Source organism: Sycon ciliatum, chromosome 4 (genome assembly GCF_964019385.1).
Source record: "Sycon ciliatum chromosome 4, ocSycCili1.1, whole genome shotgun sequence".
Taxonomy (NCBI): Eukaryota; Metazoa; Porifera; class Calcarea; order Leucosolenida; family Sycettidae; genus Sycon; species Sycon ciliatum.
The window spans coordinates 38,174,541-38,193,082 of NC_088646.1; the positions used below are offsets into that span (position 1 = coordinate 38,174,541).

The 18,542-nt window shown below is 45.2% G+C and overlaps 1 protein-coding gene across 1 annotated transcript; it reads right to left on the reverse strand.

Annotated features, from left to right (window-relative positions):
* Positions 1–1,809: 1,809 nt before the first annotated feature.
* LOC135816041 (N-acetylneuraminate 9-O-acetyltransferase-like) lies at positions 1,810–18,061 on the reverse strand. Its single transcript, XM_065329398.1, has 16 exons — positions 18,023–18,061; positions 17,395–17,457; positions 16,815–16,859; positions 16,555–16,603; positions 15,789–15,866; positions 14,605–14,695; positions 14,034–14,130; positions 13,521–13,651; positions 11,623–11,723; positions 11,067–11,359; positions 8,560–8,815; positions 5,563–5,648; positions 4,828–5,052; positions 3,756–3,839; positions 3,478–3,570; positions 1,810–2,812 (listed from the first exon to the last, which is right to left on the reverse strand). The coding sequence occupies exons 2-16, from the start codon at positions 17,419–17,421 to the stop codon at positions 2,624–2,626; spliced, it is 1,845 nt and encodes a 614-aa protein (XP_065185470.1). The 5' UTR covers positions 17,422–17,457; positions 18,023–18,061; the 3' UTR covers positions 1,810–2,623.
* Positions 18,062–18,542: the final 481 nt, after the last annotated feature.

Here is an 18,542-nt window from a genome sequence, read left to right on the forward strand (position 1 = left end):
TGTGAATAGCGCGAATCGATTCATGAATCGATTCGTGAATCGATTCGCGTGCGTAATCGAACGCACTCAGTGACTTTCATACACTTGTTGCACTGATTATAGCTGACTGTGTACTGTATTGTAGACGTAGTGTAGGATCGATTGCATACTGGCCAACCCTCCCGTTTTTCCCGGGAAAATCCCGGAAAATCAACACTCCTCCCGGGGTCCCGGGGATTTCAAGCAAACTCCCGGAAAAACCAAAGTTTTTTTCTGATACAGGATTTTCCTGAGAACTCCATTGTTTCTCCCCGAATGTCCCGGTTTTTTGAACTTTTTTCAAAGGTATGTAGTAAAATGTACCATTGTACGGTGCTCATTCGCACTTCGAACTGTGCACAGCACTTTGAAGACCTGAGTCACCTGACCATGCAATATCTGCACCAGGGAGTAGTACAATACGTATTGTACTACTCTCTGATCTGCACTGACAAAGTGACAGGCGGTTGCCGACTGATCAAACTGCACTACATGTATACAGGGTGGATCTGTGCTGTACGCCCAGCTGCAGAGTCGAACGTTTTTTGAGCGGGAAAAGCTCTTTTTCACTTGTTTTTGTGCCATCCAGGGATTTTGAGAGAAATCCAGGGATTCTGCATGTCTTGTCAAGGGATTGAGATTGTGGTGGTTGGTCAGTATGCGATTGTCGCTAACACCAATACATGTATCTATGATATACATGACTTTTCGTGTAGTTGTAGGACGGTGCATGGCCGGGACGTCGGTAGACCTAATACTCACTGTACTTAGCTACTGTACTAGTAGTACTTGACACAGGTGCAGTCAGAAAACATGGGATCAGGAGTTCTTATTTTTCGAGCTGGGCATGCCGGCATCGGTAAAAATCAAAAAATTAATGGGAAAAAATGGGGGGTGGGTGGGTGGGTCAGAGACAATTTTGCACGAGGACGGATTTTTTAATTTTTCGAAAATTACGGATGACCCCTTAGCTACTGGTTGTACTAAAATAGGAGTGAATACTGGTGCAAGAGTCCAACAAAACCATGAACAGACTTTCCCAAAGTTATTCTTTTTGGAGAAATAGGCTTCAGAAACGGAAGAGTGTTCCATAGGGGATTCATTCAAAATTCTATAAAAAAAGTAAGTTTGACACAATCATGGCCAAATGCTAGAAGTCCATATTTTTATGAATGGGCTGTAGGAGAAGTGAACACACCAGAAAGAAATGTACAGTCAAACCTCGTTAGGACGAACACTGATAAGGCGAACTTTCCATTAGTACGAACTAAGGTCAATCCTATGGTTGGCCAGGCATCAATTCTAGTCAAAATTATTCGTTTAAGACGAACTTCTGTACAGCGAACTTTCGCGAAGACGAACTATTTTCAAGTGTGATTTGAACAAAGTCTGTGTGGTCGTATACATGTAGTACGAACTTTCGGTCCACGAGCGTGCGCGTGCGCTGGCTGCCTTTTTTCTTCTTTTTTTCAATAGTCGAGGTCATTACTTTACGTACAGTGCAAATTGTTTTCAAGCGTGTTTTGAACAAAATAATCAGTGCGTTGTACGAACTAACTTTCGACACAGTCGTGATTCATTGCACTTTGTCATTGTACTTACATGTACCTGTTTCTGGCTTATGCTAAGAATAACATGCTTCCCATGTACCATAGCATGCACCTTCACGTAAATACAATCCATCTGATATGCATATCGATTTTTGTCAGATCTGGATAAGAAGAACTCCCGATAAGACAAACAAATTTGTTCAGTCCCTTGAAGTTCGTCCTAACGAGGTTTGACTGTACTGCATTTACCCTGGAGGCAGCACCAAGTGTAGATGAGCTTGTGTCAGTGCATTACTCCTGACCAGTGCATGTGCAAGTGGCGATGGGGATGAACACGGTGATTTGAATGCAAAGCGGTCTGCACTCGCTCGAGTACATGTTCATGGCAATCCTACAGATGTGAGGTGAGACCAGCAGAGAAGCAGTTGCTAGCGTAGAGGAATGTGGGTAGGGTGAGGGACTTCACATAATTATGTGATGCAGCATGGGAAAGGCAGGCAGCTCATGTTGCGGAACTAGACTGCGATATTGCAGGCAAACACAACTTAAAACACTAATATAGGCGTGCGATTTTATTATTATTGCAAATGTACATGTGCGTTACCGCTGTTGCACAAGGGAAGGTTAGCGTCATTGATACAGATAGGTCCGTTCTTTCACAAATGCGCTATCAGCTCAGTCCATATCGGCTCCGGTTCTGGGCTACCGCTCAGACGGAGGCCTTGCAAGTCATCTGTGCTCCGGAGTCGCCGCATGGGTGTGGATGAACTCTCCCGATCACTAATGGTTGAGTGCGACAGGCAGGATGATGCTAGGTGTACCTGACCAGCCCTTCACATCAAGGGCTATGTATGACAACATCGCTATATTCATGATTGCCTGGCACATTCCGGGGTAGCCGCAAGGCATGGCCCAGCAGCTGCCACCATGCTTTAAAAAAAATGTTGACCCCAGCACTAGGTATGTGGCAAGCCAGACAGTACCCAGAGTTCCAAACCCTAGGTAATGGACTCTTGATAATACATGTCCGGAAATTGTACTGCATATGTTCAGAGCTAATCATTCTCAACTGCGAGGCCCTTCATGACGTTGACCAACATTTGTGTACACTCAGCTACAGTGTGTGATACCAGTACAAAGATGGTTGTGACGATGCAGATGTTGAGAATTGGATTACTCTCAACCAGGACAAGTAGACTACGTGTATCGTTAGCCAGCAGGACGTGATACTGCGCGATGAAAAGCTGCAGTGGAAAGAAGACGAATCAAGCAATTGTGTGTCGAATTGCGTATGCATGTAGCCGAATATCACAAATCCTTCAAAAGTAGTTGAATTGCTATCGACAAGAGCCATGTGTTGTTGTGCACTGCTTGTATACACAGTCAGGGTTGCAAGTGTTTGTCGTTTTAAAAGCAACTGCACACTTGTGATCCTGTTGTTCGCGAAGTGATTTTAGATTCAGTGATCTATGCTGCCGGGTAATTGAGTTATGTTTGGCAGTCTGTTTCCCATTACCGTTTTTTTAATCATTGCAGTAATGAATCCTGTTTCCAACTGTATACATGCTATACATCCATATCTGTCTGTCTTATCCGGGCTGCTCTTATCCGGGCTGTACAGGACCGGCGGCAATGCCCATAACGTGGTAATGAACGTAACTCTGAATCAAGTATGTTTTGATGGTCACATGCCAGAGATCTGGCATGTGACGTCACCATTTCCACAAAAGAATGACAAAAAGAGTAGTAGTTATTTCCACTAAAACTTGCCCACAGGCTTCCTGGTAGACTGAGATGCCGGTAACTTCGAGGTCCGATTAAGGGAGATAAGAGTGCAGCTGTATCGTGTGCATCTAGAGCCCACCGCCAGGCACTTGATTCCACCTTGTATTATTACAGGCCAGCTTACCTCCAGTGAGTAGACTCCCACCCAGTCAAAGAACTGGCTGTAATGCTTGCGCAGTGGCTCCGACGTGTTACGCACCAGAACAAATCCTCCCAGCTGTGGAAGTTTTGGCAAACAACACATAAACACGCATATACTGCATCTCAACTACATCTGCTCTGTACTTGGCATTCATTGCTACTATTTAAAAAATAAAATACATGAAAAATGCTCACATTGATGAACACAGTCAATCACATCACAGATATGCATTTTACTATCGATATTCAGTTGTTACTTACCATGATTGGTGATAGGTAGGTATGTAGAAGATTACACTCTGGTTTACTAGTACAGTTTGTTGCCATCATTCCACAGTACACTACCTGTACAGGAGAATAGGGGTATCATGGAGGTGAAACAATACAGCATTGAAATCAGAAAAGTATTCAAAGTACACTGTCACTGTGTGCAGCAGGGAGCATACTTCACAAACAATTTAATGTGTCATAAGATGTCATATGCCATTCCCTTAACTTTTAAAAGAATATCATTATTATAGCAATGAATAGCCACGAGATAGCAATGAATAGAAGTAATTGTGCACTCACATCACAAGACTCCATTACCGTATTATAGGCGCAATTAGAATCCCTGGGGCTCTATTTTTCCAAAAGATACATCGAGGGGGGGGGGGGGGTTATATTTGAGAGAGGACTTTATTCGAGAGGGGGCTTTATTTTTTAATAGAAACGCCAATTGTTTCACACTATTCATATTGATCACTACATGCAGTGACTACACTCGATCGTTGTACGGTAAAGTACCCGTAACTGTACTGCATGGTACGGACATTGCGCACTCCATTATAGCCCCGGGCCTTTATATGAGACGGGGCTTTATTATTCCGATTCCCTCTGACACACGGGTTCTATTCGAGAGGGGGCTCTATTCGAAGGGGGGGGGGGGGGGGGGCTTATATTCGAGCGCGTACGGTACTCATCCTCTATATTGTTATGAAGGCACAATCAGAGCTCAAAGCAGAGCTCACTGACTTGTCAGTTTGAGCACTCTGGCAAGGTTCTTTCGGGCCTGGTTTAAATCTGGCTTCGGAAAACTTATTTTTTCATTGTTATAAGGTTTGGCCTCATTTTCTCTGTGCTGCGCTGGTGGGTCCACAAAGGACTCTGTGCTGCGCTGGTGGGTCCACAAAGGACTCTGTGCTGCGCTGGTGGGTCCACAAAGGACTCTGTGCTGCGCTGGTGGGTCCACAAAGGACTCTGTGCTGCGCTGGTGGGTCCACAAAGGACGAGACAGTTCTGTCTGCATATTGAGTACAAGTACTTCAAGTAGGTACAAGAAAGTAGTACATACCAATGTCACAGCTGAAAGTATGGTCATCAAGTTGTTAATAATACTCCTTGAACATATCCACCCATTGATTTGTGGGAATCGATGTAGCATTACGGCACACAGGATACCCGATGGCACAGCTAGGATGTCTAGTCCAAAACGAAATGTCCACTCGTGTAGGGAGTTGTCATCATCCAGGAAGAGTTGGGAGAGAGGTGGGAAGGATATTATCCAGTTGAACATATCCTGTGTGCAACAGAATGATGAGCTGACAAACTCAGTACTGGTACAGACCATACTAAACGGAATATTCCGAGTCAAACATTAGCTGAAGAGACAATCTAGACTGACCTGTTTCCACTACACTCATTATTAGTAAAATAAACTAAAATTCATAATAAAGAAAAGGATCTAGAAACTACAAGTTACGCCATAATGTCCACTAACACCACCAGTTACGTGACAATCAGCTCATGCGATAACATTGCACAAAACTAACCGACAGTTCCCAACTGGATAAAAATTCGTTTAAAATTAATTTTACTTGTGAAGCATCTTTGACCAAAGCACTGGTAGATTGATGCACTGCGATGACCACCAAAGCTAGGTATATCCCATGTGGATTATGACCATATTATGTGGTAGCTGTGAGTTTTTCAATGTCCACACTAGCACTTCCTTGACAGGACACCGTATAAACTAAAGACCATCCCGTACAGGATGATGGTAAAGTGGACTGCATCCGCCAGTACTCACTGGGTGTATCCGATACAAGGCGAAGACCGAAATGAAACAGATTGCCTTGAGCACCTGTGTCCATGGCGACTTACTCTGATCCCATGCTGAGGAAATAGATGAACAGAAAAATACACTATTCATTAGTTTGAGAAAAAAAGTACTAGTACACTATGACATTACTAGCACTTATTCCATGTGAGCTGCATTGGAAGGCTCCATGCACTGAGTGAAAAGGAAGGTGCAGTGGAATATTCTAATCATTCAATCAGAGTGTTTCCGGAGGATCACTTAGTGTGTGACTCAAAGTTGAAGCGATCAAAATCATTTCCACTGCTGCGCGTGTAATCACAATTTCGTTTTCCTGATAACTTGCTCGTGTCAGGTACACAGAGTAGCATGCTAATGAATCTGCAACAAAACTCGGGGTTTCTGTAAAAAAAAGCTTTAAAAAAAGGCATTCCAGTGCTATTGATGTTCATTGGGATTTCGGGCAGAATAACCACATTTGCCATGTTTCGACCACTACCAGTCTGGATCAGTAACAAAGACCTTGCCGACACACTTTACAAGAAATCTAGAAGGATTTCTGAATATCTTATCTACACATCCAAAGAATGCAAAGAGAATACTGTATCACAACCAGGGTCCAGCGGATAATGCCGGCATTATATTCGGCATAATGGGACTATCCGAGCATCAGAGCATCGTGGAGCATTAGAAGGGAAAAAAACGAGCATTTTGTGAGATTTGAGCGGCATTTGGACTTTCATAGCGGATAATATCGGGAAAGCCCAGCTTTTTGGCAACAATCGGCTACACTCATTATGATCATGAGGTAGGTGCAACCCTCCTCGTGGTAGATCTCCCAGGTTCGTCTGGATCGTGGATCGCTTTGTGTTAGTGTTGAAACGATCTCACCGGATACTCGTTAGCTCGCTCGCCAGAAACTCGGCTCGTTTGTGCGGCCAGCTCGTTTGCACAAACGAACACCGTACACTGCACTCCGTACACATGGCAGTACATGTCGACCGGGGAGTCGTAAAATATTTTACGACTCCCTGGTCGATCAAGAGTCCAGTCTCGCGCAAAGTGAAAATCACTCGCAGTTACAGTGACTGTATGCCTGCACGACACTTGAGTTGACAATAGTCGTTGCACTTGCAGCTTTGGTGGACTCTACTGATGTCTTGTTCCGCATCTGCTGACCTGTCGCAGGATATGCTTCGGTCACCTCTCCATTCGAGTGAAAGTAAATAATTACGCTCAGTCGTTTGGAAGTTTTCTCCCGCGATGCAGCAAAGACCAGGGCTACTTGCAATCTTTGCAAAACGGTCTATTCTTACAAAGGCTACTCGACGACGGCGCTGAAAAGACATCTCGACACCAAACAGCAGTCCGAAGTGAAGCAGCAGCAACCCCAAATGCCGGCGGTGATAATTTGAACCAGCTGAAAAAATCGAACTTAGAAAAAAAATTGTTCAAAAAATCATATTTGCCACATCAATGAAACTCGTTAGCTCGCTCGATAGCTTGCTCGTTAGTGGAACTGATCGCTCGTTTGTTATAGATACGCTGGTTTCAACACTACTTTGTGTAGACACGTAACACTTTTTAGCACTTGATGTAGCAGTGACTACAGTCATGTAGATAGTCAGGTCAATGACCATGTACAGTCATGTATAGTCAGGTCAATGACCATGTACAGTCAACTTCGCTAATAACGACTGCGGATATAACGACAATTCGCGAATAACGACAGCATTTCCCTGCCCAGAGCAAAGTCCCTTCCAACTGTAATACATATAATGAGACTTCGGGCATAACGACACTTCGCGAATAAGGACACTTTTTTGATGCCCCGCCGAGTGTCGTTATACGCGAAGTTGACTGTACGTGCGTCCAACCAAAGCTGCTGCAAAAATTCGCAACAAGGATTTGCGAGGGGGAAACTGTTTTGTCGAAAACATAGAGAGTCATGGAGGCGAAGCGAATATCAAAAAGCTGAAGAGAAGTTTTTTGTTGTGATTCAGGCTCTGAAGATAGCGTTACTAGGCTAGTAGCGATAGTGAAGTAGATGCCGATCCTTTGATACATCATTTGGAACAGGCTGAAAGAGCAGCTACAAGCAGAAAGGGGTGCATGTTGTTCCGACGAACTGCCTTTGGGGAATCCAGCCGAACTGGCTCGAAAAGAACTAGAATTACTCATGGATTCAGCACCAAGTCGTTATGAGCACTCTGCAGCAGTGCGTGTCTGAGTTTCCTGATGAAACACGTACAGTTAGATGTGGACAGCTGTACTCCCGAGACAGCAGTGACCGAGTCAAGTGCTATCAACAAAGAAGAGTATTATAGTCAATGTTGCCACCCAGTTGTCTATGCAAACACCACAAGGAGAAGAAGACTATAAAGTAAAGGAGTAGAGCAGCAAAATAATCTGGCCACATTTGTTTCACGCTCACCACAAATGGAAGGAATCTGGATCCAAGATCAGCCTACTATCTGCTGTTTCAGATGAAAGGATTATTCACAGAACCAATGCAGTGACAGCTTGTCTGCAAGCAGGACTACCAGTTGCCATGATAAACCTCATCCCAATGATCCCTTACATAGTTTACACCTGCCTGTCCCTGGATACTGAATGCCGGGATAGTATATGATATACACTATTCAGCCGCATAGCCTTGCGTCAAAGCTGCAATGGAGAACAGCCACTGGCGAATCGGTTATGTCTTATAGTACTACAAGGTGGTAGAGCTTGTGGAAAATATTGCGCCGGATTCAGCCGCAAATTGAATATGTGCAGCCTTTCCTCCTTTCTGACCCAAACCAAGAGCATTATAGCCCTTGTTGAAGCATTATAATCAGCATTATGAGGTAGTTTTTGGAGCATTATGATTAGCATTATACGAACATTTTCGGAGCATTATCCGCTGGACCCTAATCACAACCATGACATTTTCTCTGAAACTGTCCCCAACATACTAAACTTCTGTTCATTGAATACTGTACTCACCAACTGGAGGTATGGCAGCAACCAGTAGTACTAGTAAGTAACATGCTGAGATCAGTGGTACAAAATAGTAGTGAAGATACGGTACATCCATCGTCAAGCATAGTAGAACGGTGTAGAGATTTAGACGGAACAGGACCTCAGCTACACGAGACCAACTGCTTGCTCCACGCTTCAAACCATACGTGTAATGTCCAAAGGCACTTAGGAAGATGTACATTGCTACAATCAGTCGAACTACATAGTACAGACCAAGGACCTGTGCAAAAGAGAACACACACAGCATCAAAAACACCTTGATTTTGTTTAACCTTTCCCAGCCAATAGACATGTACACGGCCTCTGTCAATAGGACCTCTCTATTGCAGACACATTAGTGGTGAGCAGACCGTGACCTGTGTCCAGTATAGGAAGATGTCCGGTCAGGCATTGACTTTTCACTGGATCCGGAACACTCAGAACTAAGCAAGGTGTCCGGAATGTGGATTTGTCCTTTGTTGGAAAGGCTTGCACTCTAAGGGAGGTTTAAGCAGCCCTACCCACTCTACGCCTGGTCTATGGTCATGCATCTCAGCGGCCCGCCGGAACCGGTCCGGTTGGTCTCGTTATTACCAGACAAACCTTTTGGCCATCAATAGACTTGCCAACCATACCGGTTTTCCCGGTATACTACCGGAAAACTAGGGTAGCTCCTGGCATGCCGGGGATTTTGTCATTGATCGAAAAAACTACCGGATTTGGCACTGCACCATATGGCCATGAGCGTTAAAAAAAAAAGGTTTGCTATGTTGTGACTCAGAGTTTCACGGTAAAGTCACGATCGTCAGGCAGCAGTCAGGAGTCAGTACCGGCTAACCTGTATTTAAAAGTTTTTAACTGTCTGATGGTCCCGAACCGTTATTAATCTTTATAGACATAATTATGGTCTTTAACCCTTAGGTGCCGGTAGGTCGATTTCGACCTATGCTGACAGTGCATACTAAAATCGAGCACAGAGTCAGTGTCGTACATCGCAGGTGCCTGATTTTTTGTACAGAGACCCTTCAGTAGCTGGCCTGTAGATAGCAATAGAGAAAGTAGGGGGGTTGCATTTGAAAAAGTCGAGTCGTGATCAACGACGATCGCGCATATCAGCGGAAGTCAATCGAGCGTGGCAGCCTACGCACGCGTCCCGCAACATGAACAAAACGTTGCTGTTTCGCTTCGTTTTCGACTAGTACAGTTCATGGCTACTACAGCTGACCTCCGTCATGGATGCTGCAGGAGCGCTTGAGTTGTTTGAAGAGCTGGAGGCCAATGATGCCCCTGTAGAAGAAGAATCAGAAGACGACGATGGTGAAAAATCTGACGCTCTTTTCTCTGACGGAAACCTGCCGTCATCAGATGAGGAAGACCGACTCAACGATGATTTGGTTTTCGGTGAATTTCTTGAGAACGGCAGCTCTTCAGATGAGGACAAAAATTCCCACGATGAGCTTCAAGAAGCTGTAGGGCGAGGGCAAGCGCAGCCAGTTCGTGGACGTGCTCCGCTCGCGTTGCGCGGAGGAATTGCTCGCGGCGCTGGTCGAGCTCAGCCAGCTGATGGAACAGCTGATCGTGGCGTGCATGGCGCGTGTGGCGGAGGCCGTGGCGGAGGCCGTGGACGAGGTAGTGGATTCGGCGTGCTGAGTGGTGTTGTTGGCGACCAAGATGTTCTTGGACCAGCGCAGTACCCTGACCTATTGTAAATTTTTCTGACTTGAAAATTCAAAAATCGGATTTTGCTGTGTCTTGCCATTCAGAATACATACTTTTGTCGCTACATCATCTAAACGGTTGCGGAGATATAGGCTTTCCAAAAAATTGAGCCAAAACTACGAAAAATCTAAAATTCAGTCAGGCACCAAAGGGTTAAAAGCAGGATCACCTGTGTGTAGAAGCATAGTTTGAAGGTCCCTGAGACTACTGGTCTCTCTAAGAATTTGTGCTCTACTAGAACAAAAGTACTAAGCAGAAGAGCACGGTGGAAACTGTTTGGTCATATTCTACGCCTCCCTGAAGCAACTCCAGCGCAGGTGAGCATGACAGCGTATTTCCAGCGACAGAATCGGGGCTGGCTCGGACGCCCGCGCATCACCCTACCAGTGGTGATAGACAACGAATTAGCTAAGGCAACGTCCATGCGTCTCCGGAGTCTGAAGGACCTGGAGACACTGCGTTTGGTGGCTCGGAACAGGCAATCATTCAACGATATAATCGCACAGGTCACATTGTAGAGTGCAGATCACCTAGTGCTTTCAACAATAATAACGTACTTCCACATTATGGGAATTTGGTATAACCCCACACCCGTCATTGTTGAATATTCGATAATAGCGTGGATTTCCCCAACAATAATTATATTTTCATTTTTTGTTATCCTCTCCCATGCCGTTGTACATAAGCGGCTTGCCGCGGATATGTCAATACTACTACTACTACTACTAGAACAAAGTTCAATTAGTTAAGCGGTTAAACACTTAGGTACTTACCTTGCTAGCACCTGTGTAATGATACACCAGCAATACTAGCTGCATCCATCCTCGTGTTTCACAGGTTTGCTGACGGTTTAGAACAGAAGCATCTTTGACTGGTTGATACGTCACAAAACCAAGAATTCCTAAAATTGTCAATGGAACAGTGAATGATGTCCAGTTGAAATGTTTCTCCTCTTTCGTGAATACCGGTGTCCTGTCAGCTAAGTAGGTGTACAGAAGCACTATTCCAAGCAATGTGATGCACTGGCAGGTCATCACAACAGGTGATATGGTACTCCGCTGTAGACCTGTAATACACACATGCACAAAAGAGAATGAACATGCCTTCGCCCTTTCTCAGAGCATACATGATTCATAGCGAAAAGCACAGATTAAGGTCCCCACAATATACTTCAGTACTAAGTTATGCCAATTCAGCAGAAGATACCATACAATACATACATGTGTTGGACCCTGTATACAGCCAATCCCCTATACCTGGTCCAAGCCCCTGTATCTAGTCATATCACCTCCATAACACATGTCTAGTGGTTGCTGAAACATGGTGTACCTGTGTTGCCTGTATCACGGATAGAAGTTTGGCTCAGTGATCGGAAGAGAGAATGCGACCAGCTGTGCCTGCACCAGACTCCCCAGAACGTTATGACGGCACTGGAATAGATCCATACAAAACCAACATTGCAACCGTAAAACATTGCAAGGGAAATGCGCACAGAACAACTAACAGTTACCGCCAGCAACACGGGAAGTGAACTGACCGTTGCTGCAAAGGCATGAGTTCAGTGCATGTGGATCAATAGCGAAACAAAGGGAAGAAATTCATTCCCCCCAGTCACCTTGGTGCATTCATTTGTTCAATGCCGGAGTATTAAAGTGTACACACAACATTATCATCGCCAATGACTATGTATAGGCGAAAGGAATTCGGGTGGACACACCCATTCCCATAGCGCCGCACATCTGAACCAGTTTCGTTATTTTACAACGTTTCGGCACTTGGCCATCGTCAGGTAAGAAGAACATTCACTATGGGAATGGGTGTATCCCAGGCGCGTACGCAGGGTCACCTCTAGGGGGGTTTCCAACCGAATCACAAACAATGACTCGTTTTAACCCTTTCTAAAGAGCCCTAGGAAATTTTCAAAATTATGCATTTTTTCGTGTTCTTTGGAACATAACCTCAGTTCTACTCACTCAATCTTCATTATCTTAGGCTTCTTGGAAGTGGAAAGGTACCAGGGAGAGAATGAGGTCGAACATGATAGCCAGGACACAGTATAGCCATGTACACATCCAGCGCTATATGCTATAGCAGTAGAGTGCAGCGACGGTGCGAAAAAATGCCCTAAACTGGGCCAAAGGCCCAAACGCGTCCTGCTCCAGCGATTTCCTTTTTCTTGATCGCAAAGTTTTCGACTTGTTTGCTGTGTTCTCTTGAAAATATCACAAGTGAAGCCCCTGCAAATTTGAGCAAGGCAGCGTGACAAAAGTCTCAAATAATTCTCGATACTCGAGTTGCACTGCTCGCTTTTGAAATTGCGAGATCGCGGCTCAACTTACAAACGATTTATCTCAAGAGACATTGCTCACAGCGCGTCGCAAATTGTTTCAACCGACAGCTGAGAGTTTTCTTTTGGACCTGGATATTTGGATCGTTGGATTTGAGCCAGATTTGACTGAGTTACGATCTTTTGAAGTTTTGCATTCTTGCCAGATCGATCGTGCGCCCTACCAAAATATGCCCAAAAGCGTTGCTCGTTTGGAACATTTGGGGGGTTTCCGGGCAACGGGAAACCCCCCTGCGTACGCGCCTGTATCCACCTGAATTCCTTTCACAGATGAAGCTGCAGGAAGCCTCAGCCCTCCTTCAAACAATGTATAGGCATTGGACATACCTGGTATGTGTTACCGGACACATTTAAATGTATCAAAGCCGTCACAGGCGGGGGCTGGGGCGGCTGAGGCCGCCCCACTTTTTCGGCCGTTTTTTGGAGCACACTGCTTGTAAGCGCGAAGATCGCAGCTAGCTCAGCAAAAATGTGGCAAATAATGAAGAATCCTTGTCCCCGATCGTGGTTTATTGCAGAATCAAAAAAGTCTTTCATTGCACTAGTTACACTGAAATGGCACCAAATGCCTGAAAATGCTTGCAATTGGCTTCAATTTTTGAAATTTTTCCCGAGGGAGGATAATAAAGAATCCTTGTCCCCGATCGTAGCATCTTCTTGGATTGTTGCAGAATCAAAAAGTCTTTCATTGTAGTTACACTGAAATGGCACCAAAATACCCGGAAATGCTTGCAATTGGCTTCAATTTTTGAAATTTTCCCCGCGGGAGGGCCCCCGGATCCCCCTTCCATGGCCGCCCCTCCTCCAAAGTCAATGCGACAGGCCTGTGTATTACTTCATTTTCACGTGACTAGTATATCTCGTATCCATGGTAACTAACCTGCATACAAATATAATCAGTAGCACAACCTGTGGAGCAGTGATTGAGTGAAGTAACCCTTGGCAACAGGTCTTTCTGTCAGTTACCGGTAGCCGTGAGTTACAGTGGACGTTCAGGATGCCTTGGGCAGTCTGCACATGAAGTACCAAATGGTTTACAGCCAAACACACTTCATTACAGGTGCTAGTGTTTGAATATGTGTGTTGGGGGGGGGGGGGGGGGGGAGGCAAGGGGAGGGTATTTATCTAACAAGCCTAAGCCAAGGGGCAATGTATATGTACGTGCTTCTGAAAATCTTCAATGAAGGCATACAAGGATCTCTTTCAGCATTGGTAAAGTGTAATATCAGCTACATCACCATAAAGAACTACATGTAATCACTCAAGAAGCAGTATTGCGTGTAACTGACTCTGCAGCCATTCACGCACTACACACAAGCAAAGGCAACTTTGCACAACAATAACAACAGTACCAAGAAAAATGAATGTAACTGGGCAAGCAAACATCACTGACTTTGTAATTAGCATCTTGAGTGTAATGCACGCCGTCTCTGATCAATGGAACATCACTAGGACTGAACATAAACATGCCGGGAGTTCTGAAGCGCTGCCTGAACAGAGCAAACATAGACATAGTCACGCCGTGCGTCTCATTCCTAAGCCTTCATGCTTAGCATCTACAAGTAAGTGGTATGAATCTTGCATATGCCGGCTGCTCGAGAAAGTGAAGATATTCCCCATTCTCAGAGTCAAAGATTAGCTTCGGGACCGTTCGTAAAGCACAATAGTCCCCACAAAGACACTGATGCTCAGTACACAGAGCACCAAACTATGCATAGTCTGCAACCTGATCCCGGCTAGTCAGAGAATGTTATGCACTGTGACAGAGCTGGTCCCCACAGCAAGGTGAGAAACGATTTCCGTTGCACATCTCAGTCCACTGTGTATCCTTGATTCGCTGGGGCAGAGATTCTCACATTGATGCCAAGTTTCACGCCATACAATACTGAGGACACCCAATTTTGGTTTCAGACCGACTGGTTTGCTATACTCCTACTTGTGTCAGCTCCTGGGCATGTACTCACCAGATACTATCAACAGCATCGTTGTAGATTCGAATACGTTGGTTGGTGAAGTTGCTCCTTCTTATTGTCCGCACTCTTTCATTGATATATGCTACCGTGACACCATTGGCAAATTGAAAAGAAAGGAGAAGAAAAATAATATCTTATTTGGTAAATTTTGAAGGGATTGGGAGAACTTCAAATTCAAAGCCTGGATCAGCCGGGGAAATGAACTGCCTGAAACGAGAAAAAATGCCAGACCCACCAGGATTGGAACACAGGACCTTGCTTGTCATGAGCAATGCTCCAACCATCTGAGCTATGGGATCAGGCTGAACCAAGAAGACGCCCACAAGTTTTTCACTCCAAAGGCAGCTCACAACACGTGCCACACATACTGATGGCACTTTGGAAAACCTTTGGAGTGAAAAACGTGTCGGCGCCTTTTAGCCTGGTCCTATAGCTCAGTGGTTAGAGCATTGCTCATGACAAGCAAGGTCCTAGGTCTGACTGATCCTTTGAATTATTTGGTAAATTTATTCAATTTCAGCCCATATTCACCCCCCCCCCCTCATTACCTGCACCCCATTACACCATTTTTCCACAGTGTTTCTTTGAAGACCGGGATTATAACTTGTCGTGTACACGTGGTGGTTGAGTCCGGATAGTATGGGTTCCGAAGTTCAAATCTATTCTATCAAACTTAGTCCATCAAAATATACCATTATGATAATACAGCTAGTGAAGACTGTCTAAGACGTCCGCTCAAGGGACCTTCAAAACATGGTCTCTGTCACCAGGTGGTCTCCTTATCCAGGGTCAATTGACTGGAAATAGCATCCCTTGGTCCTGGTTTCAGTGGTCTTTTAGGACAGGTGGTCGCCGTATCCAAGTAGTCGCCTGCACAGGTTTTACTGTACTGATGGACTAAAAAAAGGGAAACACACGGTCTGAGGGCAAAACGGGTATAGTGCACAGGTTACTAGCTAGCAGGTACGGACGGTAGAGTATAGGGTACGATGGTGTTTCATGGACAGACAGCAATCAAACAAGTGTACTTGGAGATCAGTGAGCGCGAGAAAAGTGTGCCGGTGGGACCAATACGATCCAGACAATGCATCAATTGCCATAGACCGGCACACCAGAACAGAAGCAACACAGCAGTACTCTCTATTTCACTGAACATTCCACTATAGGCGACTAACCTTGCTGTACCCACACCAAGTTGGTATCTGATTCGCGCACAATGGATGACAGCAGGCGAAGCACAGATTCCGTGTCGGCTGCAACGACAAAGTGTCACAGTGAGTTTCCTGATGGGAGTGTCAACCACTGTCGTTACTTCTTAGGTAAGATAGGGGTGGCGGGCAATGTTTCTATAGTTGTATGTGGACAGTGAGAAATCACTGAGAATCAATCTAGCCAATATCGATAAGGACCGTGGACATAAGAAATTAAGAATGTGAATGTGCCCAGATTGTGACTATGTTTTTCAAGCCACTGCCATCCCCAGTCTTGGAAACACTACCCTGTGTGAAGGCATCAGCTCCTTTTATTCTCCACATGCGAAGGGGAAACTGTTGTTCAGGAGAGGGATATTTCTGAAGATTCTTAGACTCCACTGTAACCATCCACTACATCCATGCATCCTCGCAACAGTCTCAGTTAATGGTCTTTAAAGATGGGCCTTGCTCGAAAATTGGGATGTTTATTTAATTTCTTGATTGACCGGTGTAGGCTAGAGACCATCAGCTGAGAGTGTAGACTGTAGGTGTATGGCTACAGGAGAGGGACAGATAGATTAATACGGAGATTTATCAAGCTCTAATCCGGTACAGCAGAGGAAATATTCTCCCGACTGGGTATGACAACGCGACATCCAGTTTCAAAATGCTTTGTTCCCGAGTACGCATCCAAGCCGATACACAGGAACGATGGGTAAGCCACTCAGAGTGTGCCTGCTTGGCATACCTTGGTACTGGTCTAGTCCCTCCAGTGATGGGTCCCTTCGGATCGTCCACTACAGGTGACAACGTAAACAGAAAACGAGCATCCTGTGCTCAGTGGTCTCCAGATAGTACAAACACGTGGTGTTGCAAATATAGGTCAAGTAATTTGTACGCAGATTACTACTATACTACAAGAACGGCACACAAAATGGTTTCTGGCAACATGATAATTCAAGCATGTTGTGTTGTTAGTTCTTTCAAGTGAGGTTCTGGCAAACTCACCAATGCTGCCCCGGCCACAATCAAGTCCACGCTGTCCAATGGATTCTGCATGCCGGGTCACAGAAAATAGGAGCATATCACTACACGGCAGATTCTGCGCTGGTGATAGTGTACAAACACAGCACGATCACCGCCTGTATCGCAATACACCTACCACGAGATACTGACTGCATCTCATACCGTGTGACCTTTCCTCTGGGTGTGCGTTGGGGTTTGTCATCCGAGACCTGCCTCTGCGCCCAACTACTTACTTTGAAGTACTCCGACCAGCATACTGAAGAAGAACATGGAGTGTTGTGGTCGAATTGCACAACACAAAACTACACCACGCCACGCGATGCCACACCGGCCATCCTACTTTGAAGTATATCAATAACTACGCCAGTGACTACACTACGCTGCAGTAGTTAGTGCAGTGTCGCTTGTCACTGTGGCCGCACTGATGTACTGCGCATTGCATCAGTGAAAACCCCAGTGTTTAACCACCTGGAGTAGCCATGGGATTAAATTTCATGGAGCACAACAGCATGTCTCATCATGTTCCTAGCCTGAACTGACCAGACACAGGTCCTAGACTCACCGATTGCAAGTACCTTAACAAGCTCATCCAATAATCGCCAACAAATGGGGCCCAAATAAAGTCCTGGCAGTGCACCGTGGTTGCCAGGGTGCGCAACAACACATCAACCAACAGCACACAGCACACAGCACACAGCACACAGCACACAAAACACAAAAAATACATCCATTAACAGCACAAACAGCTCAACACACAGTACACATCACGCATCACACTGAACACGACATCATCCATTTCTTGAAATGAGAACAATGCTAGAAATACAGTACAGTGGCAAAGCTTCAACCCTGCACTCTGTTTCACCAAGGGTGAGAAGTGACTCGATTGAAAATTATGCGCACTGAATGATCAGTTAGAATGGACTCGGATGGAGAGCCAATGATTAATTTATTATAAAGAAAAGGGCCAAGGAAGTAGAAGTTACGCTATAATGTCCACTAACACCACCAGTTACTTGACAATCATAAAGTGTAGTTCCTCAGTGGTCCTTTTCTTTATAAACTGATCAGTTAACAATACATATATTACATATGATGGCTACAGTGAGGTCGTCGCTTGGTGGAATGACTTGTGCTGTGCAATAAAGGTAACAGTTAGTGAATGCGAACACCAAAGTAGTGTAGCTCACCACTTGTATCCCGGCATCCTTGAAAATCCTTGTCCTGTTGGTGTGCTGTACAATAAGTATCAGATGACAATATCAAGGTCATTTTTACAGTGTGCTTTCCACCATTAGATATTGTACAAGCTAGAGAGGCCTGTTGCAGTTTATAGCTGGTTCTGACGGAGTAGAAGCTGCAAAACAGACGAAACTATTTCTACTTCAAGTATACAATCATGTAGAAGAGTGTGTTTGTACGTTGTGCATCGCAGCTTGAATAGTAGTCTCACTGTGATCATTAAGAGGTGCCTGGCTAGCCCGGATTATAGCCCTGCCCTGGTATAATAAGGCTTGACGGTAGCAGTACATGATGAAGGTTTGTAATGGCAAGTACTAGGACCAGACTCATCCTCTCCTCCTAACCCCCCCCCCCCCCCCCTTATGCGGACCCTCACTCTACCCAACTATGGGCCACACAGACCTCCCCTCCCCCCCCTCCAATAACATGCCAAAATAAATACGTGTAGCATCAAGAGTGCATAAACAA